Source organism: Crocodylus porosus, unplaced genomic scaffold (genome assembly GCF_001723895.1).
Source record: "Crocodylus porosus isolate Cpor-Errol unplaced genomic scaffold, CroPor_comp1, whole genome shotgun sequence".
Classification (NCBI taxonomy): Eukaryota; Metazoa; Chordata; order Crocodylia; family Crocodylidae; genus Crocodylus; species Crocodylus porosus.
In genome coordinates, this window is record NW_017728948.1 from 1,388,323 (window position 1) to 1,399,427 (window position 11,105).

The 11,105-nt window shown below is 48.5% G+C and overlaps 1 protein-coding gene across 3 annotated transcripts in view; it reads right to left on the reverse strand.

Annotated features, from left to right (window-relative positions):
• The window catches only part of SFXN5 (sideroflexin 5), a 209,612-nt gene that overhangs the window by 42,556 nt on the left and 155,951 nt on the right, over window positions 1–11,105 (reverse strand). For all 3 annotated transcript variants that reach the window (XM_019552962.1, XM_019552960.1, XM_019552961.1), the window contains exon 13: window positions 1,377–1,494. In XM_019552962.1, coding sequence (XP_019408507.1) covers window positions 1,377–1,494 — 118 coding nt within the window. The remainder of the gene's footprint in view (window positions 1–1,376; window positions 1,495–11,105) is intronic.

The window sequence follows — 11,105 nt, forward strand, 5'->3', positions numbered from 1 at the left end:
TATCAACAAGCACCAACAGTGGGCACAGTGTGGTACAATGCATAAAGCCAAGACTCTCCCTGCCCTAAAGAGTCAATCTAAAAGATCAAATGGAGAAATGCTCTAGGAAATCTCAAGAAAGGGTGTTTGTGGGTCTACTCCTTATGGTTGCTTGTTTAACTGACTAAGACAAGTTTCCCCCATGGACAACAAGGCACAGCAGAATGAGTTGGACTTTATTCAGCCTGATGGATCAGAAACAAAATAGGAAGCTCAGTTCTGACTGCAGATGCTGGTAAGGGAGACAGAAAAAACCCAGACTGACTCTTAGAGCCCAGGGTGGGCTGTTCATGGCCAGCATCTAGAAATATAAATGCTGCTGGACTTGTAAACGGAGCACATTTGACATGGAAAAAGAATAAATATGGAGAACTACTGATCAAGGAAGAACGTCATTTTAAGAGTTCCTTGTCTGATGAGAGCTACCCTTTAAGAACATGCAGAGAGGAGGCTTTCCAGGCATCATATTTCAGTACTTCTTTCAAGCATTTTGTGTCTCACTCCTCCCTGCAATTAATAGGTGTTAAAACTGACTGCTGTGTAGCCTAAGCTTAAGCTTAAGTACTGGAGAATGATGAACCAGGCAGTTGCTATGGGAGAACAGAAGTCGGGGAGGGGGGACAGTATATAATGTGTTGCCATGTATTTGTGCTCAAAAGGATGCTGAAGTGGACCATAAGCCCTTTTGCTCAGTTCTGTCAAGGGCTATTTTGAGATCACGGTTCCTTTGATCCAAAGCCTTGCAAATCCTTTGTAACCAAAACAATAACATCAAAATTCCCCTTGTTTTTATCACTTGGGGCAAATATTATTGCACAATCCATTCACTGGCTATGGGACACAGAAACTCAGATGACAGTAGAAAATGTATCCATCTCAATGCCCCATTTCCCAGCCATTGCTCCTAACAATATAAGCACTGCCACATGCTGAGCACACTGGAAATTGTATTTTTAACAAAATCAACCATATTCGAGTCAAAGAAACAGGAACTGACTTTGTCCAAACAGGAAGGTGCAGCAGGCTTATAGCATTTGACAGAGTCAACACTGTAATGTGGTGCAGTCTCGATGTACCTGACTTGTAGCTGCAAACTTGCTCTCTCACTCCCCAGAGACGCAAGTGAATGTGTCCTCTATAGACCTGACTCCACTGACTCCTCTGGCTGTGGGATTGCTCTAAAAAGCTCAGATTTGTGGTTTTAGTCCCTGTTGCTGGCCAGGATGGATCTCTGATCACCTGACAAAAATTAGCCCAGAGGGCATGTTGATGTGCAGGGATGTGACGCCCCTCTGTCTCATGCTATTCAGTGTGACATGAACCAGAGATATACTGACCTCAGACATCTGTGGAAAGAGACTGATGGCCAAAGGGAGAGCCAGGCCAAAGGCAGCGAGGCACACAAGGCTTTGCACTGGGAGGATCATCCGGGGATGGGATCGCAGGAGAGACGTCCTGCAAGGAGAAGAGAGGCTGCATTAGTAGTACCAAGCACTGCTGTCCATACAAACATGGGTGCTCTGCTACAACCGTCTAGGGGAGGGTGGAACAGATACTCCCCCTTGGCTGGCTCCTTCCTCGACTCACCTCAGCCCACCCACACCTCAGGATGGGACGTCTGTCCTGGCTCAGGGACCTAAAAACTCTTTCTACCAAATCATTCATGAGAAAGGATGAAGTTTTCTTGCCCCTTCTCATATCAGTGGGAACCTGCTCCGGGAGCAGATTGAATGAGATCAACCGGAATCATTCCCAGAGGAGTGAGGGGATCACAGTCTGGCCCACAAAGACTTATGCACTGCTGCTCTGCATCTTGTGCTGCCATATGCTGTCACGTGCAAAACAGACATACAGCACTCCCAAAGCAGAGAGACAGGTACCCACCTTGGACCAATGCAAATATCAGCCGAGGGAAGGGACTCATCCTGCAGCCCTGATTATTACAGTGAATGGGCCAGACTCAGGAGGGATGCATGCAGGCTGATGTAAACTGCACACCTTGGATATGACTTCATGCCAAGCTGTCCAGAGGCACAGCACATACAGATACATCCCAGCACGCTGGTGTAGTCAGGAGCTGCTGTGCCCCTGGCATAACCTAGGGAGTTGCTATAAGTAGGGCCTACCTAACTCGTGGCAAGAGAAAGCAATTTTTGCAGCTTGGCTACAGCCCAGAGAAAGATTTCGCAGTCATTTTGTAGTGGCCCCAGCCCTTGGTGCCGATTAGCAGGGAGGAGGGAGGAGGGGCCGCCTGCCATCTTGACTGCTGACTGCCCCAGTGCTGTCCTGCCCCTTGGTGCTGATTAGCACGAGGGGGCAGCCGCGATCTTGACGGCTGCCCTTCGTGCCGACCTACTAGCCAGCGCCTTCCTCTTCCAGGCGGGCTGCAAGGCCAGGCCTCAGAGGCGATGAGGACTGCAGGCTCCCACTGCGGAGCCAACATTTTATTGGGTTAAGTTGGGTTTTTTTGGTTTGATATCCTGGTAAATCTCAGCCAATGCCATTTTTTATAGCAGTGGCAAAGATCACCGTTTCCCAGTTTCTGTGAAAATCACAAAACTGCGATTTAAGTAGGTCCCAGGCTCCAAGTTGTGGCTGTCTATGAACTCCTTAACCTGGAGTGGCTTGGAAGGGATAAAATGCCATCTGCTGCAGCTCTAGTGCCAACACGCTCCTTCCAATCCCAACCTGGTGCACCTTCGATACCAGGGCCTTAAAGCTGTATGGTGAAGGGATCCTTCCCTAGCCAGGTACAGGACTCTACGGGAAATGAGATGATGTGAGAGGGGGTCTGTGAGAAACATGGAATCAGATATTGTGACGATGATCAAGAAAATGAACAACTCCACAGAGGTCCAGGAACTGTCCTTTGGCCGGATTCTCCCTCCGCATCATTTTAGACTTGTGCTCACCTGGATGTATCACTTCGGCATGAAATAGGTGGATGCATGAACGAAGGGTGGAACTATTTTAATACATGACTTTTTGTTGGTTGCTTTCCTACTATTCTCTGGGCAGCCTACAGCAACTCTGGCTCAGCTGGCCCGACCTATACCAACTCTGGCTCAGTGGGCCCAATGAAGTAGCTGTCCATATCCTTAAGCTATTATCAATTATTTGTATTACAGCAGCACTTAGAAACCACCGCCAAGATCAGAGGCCCACAGTGCTAGGTGCTGCACAGACGCTTACGGCCGGATCCTGTCCTATTCACCCTATTCAGGTGTCTGAATCTGTAAGCATGAGTCTATTCCACCCTGCTGGAGTCTGTTAATACATCTGCTTTGTAACATGTCTTCACTTCTGCCCGTAGACCAAGTCACAACAGGCAGTGAGGAGACTTTTGTGCTCATGGTTTTTTAGAGACTCAAGTGAGCTGGAACAGGATTTATACAGATGTTTAACAGGTGGAGGTCTATCCCACTGGGTATACCTTCATTGCAGGGTTCACCTGAATGATGTGGGGTGGGTCTGAGCAAGTGGGTTAGCTTAGTCTGGGTGTGAGCACCCACACTGTAAACCTGCAGCCAATTACTGTGTCCTCACTGGTATTGCAAATCACCCTTGTGTCCTCTGCCAGCTTCTGCGGGCAAATTCCCTTGTTCTTCGGGCTACATGAAGCTGAATCATTTTGATTCACTTCCAGTGAATTAGAGGAGAACTTGCCTGTCCTTCTGGGAACAGAAGGGGAATTGAGGGAAGGCCTTCAAGGAGTGTCAGCCCTTGGGTGGTTTGGCCCAAGTCCTTATAGTAATGCAAATGGTTGGCTGCTTGAGCAAAAGAAACAACACAAGTTTAATTCATACCCCTCCACCCAGACCAGGCCCTGAGTTTAAAGCATCCCCAAGACTGGGCTGTGTGTGTAGATGGGAGAGAAGTTAGGGGAAAGGTTTAGGTAACCGCCTGCATCTGCTCTGCAGAGAAGCCATGCATAAGGGACAGCCCCTGCCGTGATCAGAGGACAATCCAAGACATCAGAAAAAGGGCGGGAGGGAACACAAAGTTGTGGAGAAGCAAAACTACCTGTTCAGAGTCCTGGAACAGGGCAGTGGCTGAACTGGGAACAGCTCATTATTCTCCCAAGTCCACAGCCCCAGATACCCAACTGCACCACCTTTCCTACCCTTCACGTTAATCACCGTTCCGAACTTTTCAATAAAACTTGAAGGAAAATTTGTTTCCCTGCTTAGTCTGAGCATGCACAAGATGCTTTTACGATGCTTCTAACGGCAGCAAGTGATGTAGCTTGTCACACCCAGCCGTGGCCTGAGTAGAAACTGAGACCCTCCGCTCCCTACTAATGGTGATGACCAAGTGCTGCATTTTTCTATGTCCTTAGAGAAAAGCTTGGAGGGAGAAGAGGAGAACCAGACCCTGAACTGACATAAACTGGCTCAGTCCTAACTCCTCACGAACAAGGAGGTGGCACTGCTTCCTGCAAATGCACTAAGCCTCTGCTATCCACCCAGTAGCTTAGGAAGCAATTCAGTCAAGAGGAGCTCTGTTTCAGTGAGAAGCTGAAGGTTGGGCCTTGCATTAAAATATAATTTAGTTCTGAGACCAGCCTACTGCAAACAGAGCCACCAAGGACCACAAGCCACGCAAAGCGGATAACTAATCCCCTCTGTGCTGGAGAGAAGAGACGGCTGGAACTGGTGCGTTCGGCCTGTGCTTGAAATGTTGTAATCTGTTAGAGCCCTTGCTGAGAGGCTCCTCCTGGCCCCCCCGGAGTACAGTTTAGAGCAGAGGCATCGTTGCTTACGCCGCTCTGGTACTCTCATTTAGAAGCTGCACCCTTTTTAATTACTGCCCGGTTGGGGTCCTTATAATCACCCAAGTAAAAACTACACCAATTTAAAATGATCACTGGTACAGCTCCCAGGTGTGATTTCCAGGAGTGTTTTAAACTCAGGCCAGTTCAAATTACAATGGCTATAACCTCTTAATTAAGAAGAGTTATAGCTTGATTTAAAGGAGGGTGGGGGGGAAACTAATTAACACATGAAGTGTAATGTCTTAATTGGGACTCGGATTTTAAAATTTGTGAAGTTCAGTATAAATGACTCACAATTAGTCAGAAGGGTCACTTTTCTTCTGCCCCTGGAATCCTTGTTCTCAAACCACTTTTAAAAATAAAATCCAGCACCATATTATCTACAGCGGGGGTTCCCAAACTGTGGTACGCATAGGTACCTCTGGGGGATACGCGGGAGAAATTGTGTAATGGCAGATTTAATTTTCATTATAATACTAATTGGAAGTTAAAATATAAAATGTATGCTGGTAGGGGTACATGGGCAGCTGGTAAATCTGGAAGGGAGTACACAATAAGAAAAAGTTTGGGAACTGCTGATCCACAGCACTTTGCAGAGAGTCATATGAAAAACTGTTTAATACCGCAAGTATCCTGCCAGCAGATACACATACCCCATACCATATTTCAACGGGTGGATGTTTTACAACCTCCTGTTTGCAAAGTCATTACATAGCCAATATAAAACCAATTCTTTGTTTATTGAATAGAGAGCTCCTTTATTTTGCCAGGAATAAGATCTGGGCCTTGCTCAGAGGTTACAGCACAGAACTCCAGGATCAGGATTTCTAAGCCCTACTAATCCTTTGGGCCCTGAGGTATAGCACCTTACATTATCACTACTTCTACTGAAGCTACCGGAGAAATCTGACATTACTTCATGCCAGTAAGGGTATAGATACCCCCACTGCGCCCTTTGTGATCCAAAGCAACCTGTCTCTGCCTAGATCTCAGTGGCTTCTAACTGTGAGTTGCTCCAGCTTTTGGGTGCCAGGCTTTAGACCCACTGGGCTCAATGTTATTCCCTGCATCTTGTCACGTGTACCTTGGTGCAAGCAAAGTGAGCGCGAAGCATGCCCAAAATCACAATGGCAATACTTCATACCCATTTTGCACTGGTGCAAACACGATATAAAGGGCAGGGCAATGGCAAATGTGTCTAGAGGTACCTCACTCTGGGCACCTAAAAGATGAATCACCTGGAATTAGAAGCCACTTTCAAGAAATGTGGGCTTCAGACTCTGTGAGCTGCTGCAGTGTGTTGTAATATTTATGTACTCCGATTCTGGAGCATACGCAGCAGCACTGCCTCAGCCGTGACAGTGAAGAACAATTAACGTGTGTAAATTGGTCCTTGGAAGATGCTGTCTGCGTGCAAAATTTTCTCCCTCCCTCCCTCCCTCAGATCTGTCCGTTTTCTCCTCTAAAGTCCCTGGTGCCTGCTCTTTTTGCAACCGGTTTCTGATACACAGTGGATAGGAACAAACTCGTTACATCACAGGGCATTTCTGGCTTACTGATCTCATGTCTAAATTATGGTTGAGATCAATGCAGTTATAATAGGAAGACCTTAAAGAATCCATTTTTATATACTTATGTATATGTGTGTGTGTGGGTGTACATACACACACGCGTGCGCACACATACATGCTTGTGCAGACAGTACATCTGCTCCACGGAGACAGTGTGTTGTAGATCTTGTAAATACACCTTCATTCAACTTTCATCACATTGTTCATTAGTGGTTTAAATTTTGCATAATTTGGCAGCTGCCTCTGGCATTTTTCAAGAGGTACTGTAATTTATTCCATATGGAAGTCACTTGCTGTACTAAAAAGGAGTTATCAGGTTCAGTGAACCAGAGCTGTATTTGCCTAGAAGAAGGTGTCAGATGCTAAACTAAATATGACAGGAGTTAGCCGAAATCTCCCAGCTGACAGATTCAGTGGGTTTTGTTGTGTTTTGTATAAACAGGATCATAGCTAATACGTACATTAGGAGAGACAGAGAATTACAGTGGGGCAGAGACGTTATGCTAATTTATTGTGGGTTAGTCCTGGGTATCCTGAAACACAACTGAGGCCAGAAGGGATTATCTAGAAGCTCTTGTTAAACCTGCACCTCCAAAATGAAGGAAGGCTTGGGGTGATTCTCCCCACCCCCTAAATCATCTCTGGCACAGGCAACTGCCCATGTCTTTGGTTTTTGCTTCTGCATATCCACTATTTTCTAAACAAGTTCCCAGGGAGGCTTCCACAGATGCCCAACAAACCTTCCTTGTCCATTTTGGGGTGCTCAGTGGATGCCCTGTGTTGCTAGAGGTCTAGCTGTTTGTCTGCTTCAGGTGTCACGAGAGCAAGGGACTGCAGGATTTTCCACATTTCATAAAAAAAGAAAATCAAACGAAAAAGTCCCCAAATCCACAAAACAACCCGCCCTTTCTCAAACCCAAAAGCAAACTGAAAAAAAGATCTGTCCTGACTTCTGGCATGTGGGACTCAGGCACGGCAAGAGGTATGGGCATCACGTTAACAGCTCAGCTCTTTTCACTTACAAACCTGGACACCTGCTACGTCAGACTCTGGACTGACCTGGAGCTTAAGAGACAGAAGGAAGACTCATCCTTTGGGAGGTATAACTGTGCCCCTCTTTTGCTTATCCCACAACCCTTGCCTCTGCTAATCTTCCCAGCCTTGTCTGACCACTGGTCTCTTCCTTTCCCATTCACGTCTATGCCTCCTTCCCCATGGCCTGCTGGTCATGGTGTTTTCTCCCTGAGTCCCCCCTACCTTGCCTGTACTTAAATTTCTCTAAATCAGTGATTCTCAAACCAGGGTGCCACAGCACCTTGGGGTACCTTGAGAACCTTAAAAGGATGCCACAAGGTACCACGCAATGTTAGCACTGTTAGGTTTGCAAACACGATTCACAAGATAAACTCAGATATTTGAAAAAGGAAACTATAGTATTAAAACAGGAGTAGGCAAAATACAGCCTGCAGGCTAGATCCGGCTCACCAAGGAATTTTATCTGGCCTGTGGTGGGTCCCTTGGCTCTGCATGCCCCGGCTGCAATATGTGCAACGAGTCCCACCACCCCCAGGTACGCAGCAGGATGGGGACAATGTGGCGGCTGGACTGTCTGCCTGGCCACTGCTGCCAGTCCACCCTGCATCTACCACTGGGGGCACTGGACAGAGGGGGCGGATGGGTGGCATCTCCAGGGACACTGGCCCAAGACCTCAGGGAGCAGGACGTGCCTGGCAGGGTGAATGGGTCGGGGCCGTGGCCAGGTGGGGAGGGGTGTTTGGGAGTGGTACAGGTGGACATGGACTGAGGCCAGGATCTTGGAGTGGTGACAGTATGAGGATGGGGCAGAGCTACGATTTGCTCCCTATAAACCTCAGGCCCTGGCCCCGCGCTGTCACTGCTCCACGATCCCAGCCCCTGCCCTGGCCCTGACCCTGACCCTGGATGCCACTACCCACCCGACCACCGCCCCATCCCATCTGCTGGCGCAGCATGCCCTGCCTGTGGGGGGTCCTGGGCCAGTCTTTATAAAGGCTGTGCCCACTCACTCCATCTGGTCTCACCGGTGGTAGGTGCAGGCTGGACGGCTTGGGACCAGATAGGACCAATTGCTCCCCCTCCAAATGCATAGGGCTGGGTTAGCACCCACCCCCTAGCCCACAACAGCTCACCAAAACTCCTTAAGTGGCCCTCCAGCCCAAATAATTGCCCACCCCCGTATTAAAATCATTCTGACCTGCTGTGACCCTTTTTGAGTTCTTTGCAACAGAAGAATTGCTCTATTATTTTTCTGTAGTCAAAAATCAAATGAAATCTAGGAGCTGATATTTTTGGAGGAGAGCCCTGAAACTCTCCAGGGGTACTCTGAGTTTCATGAGGGGTGCCTCAAGTCTAAGAAGTTCGAGAACCATTGCTCTAAATGTGGTGCAACCTTCAGTGAACTGATTTGCACATGAACTGCCTCCTGTTGTTCCCTCTTCCCCATCCGGCCTTTGACTGCAGGCTCCATGGGGCAGGATACCTAAAAGAACAACTAAAGCTCTGGGGTGAAGACCATAGTCAACAACTGTCCCTCAGCACGAAGGAACTTCTTAAGGGTTGGACTGAGACGGCAATGGACACTCCTAAGAACTAAAGGGCAATGCAAAGTGCATTGCTTTGACCTTCCCGTCCTTTCTCTACCAGAAATCACTGAAGTCAGGGCAAGGTGGCACCATAGAAACTAACTTGTTTAGGAAGGCATAATCTTTTTGGTGATCGGTCAGCTGCTAGGAATGGACTAAAACATACAGCAACGTGCATACTTATTACAAAATATATTCCTAAACAAGGCACCCTCCTCTGTATACCTCTCGTCCTGAGGAAAGGATCAGAGAACAAACGTGTGCCAGGTGTTGGCTGTGTTGCTTAACGCACTGCTGGAAGACACCCAGATCCCACGGCAGTGGCTCCAGTGTAAGGACCCAGAAAAAACAGAATACTAGAATTCTCCCCAAGAACCAGCCAAGCCCTAAATGGCCCTAAACTACCCATGTGTTATAAAGATTTCAAGAAAAGATCTCTGGCTGAAGTCTGTTTGCCACAAGGCATTGCTTTCTTCTTGGCTCTGACTTAGGAGACAGCCTTTCCATATAACTGGAAGGAAACACTCCATTGCTTCACTGGCCCTTCCCCTCCAAGACACTAGGTTATCACAGAGAGAGGAGAAACTGTCATGGGAACTCTTCGTTATAAGCATGGAGAAACTCTGCGTTCCTCCACATGCAGAAAGGTGCATCTGCATGTCTGGGATGGGATGAAAAGACACTTTGCTGCCTAGAAGGAAAGCATCAGATTGCCTGTAGCTTTCCGAGTTCCCAGATGTCAGAAAGGGAATTTGGTGGTGCTGAGAGATGCCCCAGAGGCTGGAGATCTGCCAGAGTCTAAGGAACTCTAAGGATCAAAGATAATAAAAAATCCTTTTTTAAATATATAGGGAGAATTAAGAAGGTACTGGGGTAATGTGGAGCCCCTGCAGGATATGCCTAGCAATCTGGTGGTTGCACCAGAGGAGAAAGCAGACCTCTTTAACAAATTCTTCGCCTCCATTTTCTTGTGCAGGGACTGGGACTCCCCGACCAGGATTCCAGATGGACTCGGGAGAAACACCGCCAGGCCCAAGGTTGGGGAGGACCGGGTTAGAGAGCTTCTGGAGGGGCTGGACGTGTTCAGATCAGCATGTCCAGATGCTCTCTACCCCAGGGTGCTGAGGGAATTGGCAGGGGTTATTGCGGGGCCCCTGGCATGGCTTTATGAGCACTCGTGGTGCTCTGGCCAGGTGCTGGATGATGGGAAGAAAGCCAACGTGGTCCCCATCTTTAAAAAAAGGGAAGAGGGAGGACCCGGGCAACTATAGACCCATCAGTCTTACCTCAATCCTGGGGAAACTCTTTGAGAAGATTATCATGGAGCACATCTGCAATGGGCCAGCACCAGGGATGATGCTCAAGGGCAACCAGCACGGTTTCATTAGGGGCAGGTCCTGTCAGACCAGCCTGGTGGCCTTCTACGATCAGGTCACAAAAGCCTTGGATGCAGGTGTCGCAGTGGATGTAGTCTTTCTGGACTTCAGCAAGGCCTTTGACACCGTCTTCCACCCCAACCTCATAAAAAAACTAGGTGACTTTGGCATTGATGCCTACACAGTCAGATGGACTGCAATTTGGCTGGACGGCCATACTCGGAGGGTGGTGGTGGAGGGGTCATTTTCAACCCGGAGGGATGTGGGCAGTGGGGTCCCCCAGGGCTCAGTCCTCGGGCCCGCACTGTTCAACATCTTCATCGGTGACTTTGACGAGGGGGTAAAAAGCACCCTGTTTAAATTTGCTGATGATACCAAGATTTGGGGTGAGGTGAGCATGTCAGTAGGGAAGGACAGGTTACAGGGCTGGGCTAACAAAAACAGGATGCATTTCAACACTGACAAGTGCAGGGTGCTGCACTTGGGCAGCAGGAACCAGCAGCACACTTACATGATGGGAAACTCCCTGCTTGAGAGCACGGAGGCAGAAAGAGATCTTGGAGTCATTACTGACTCCAAGATGAACACGGGCCGGCAGTGTGGGGACGCGGTCAGGAAGGCCGACCGCACCTTGTCCTGCATCCACAGATGCATCTCGAGCAGGTCCAGGGAGGTGATCCTCCCCCTCTGTGCGGCACTGGTCAGGCCGCAGCTGGAGGACTGC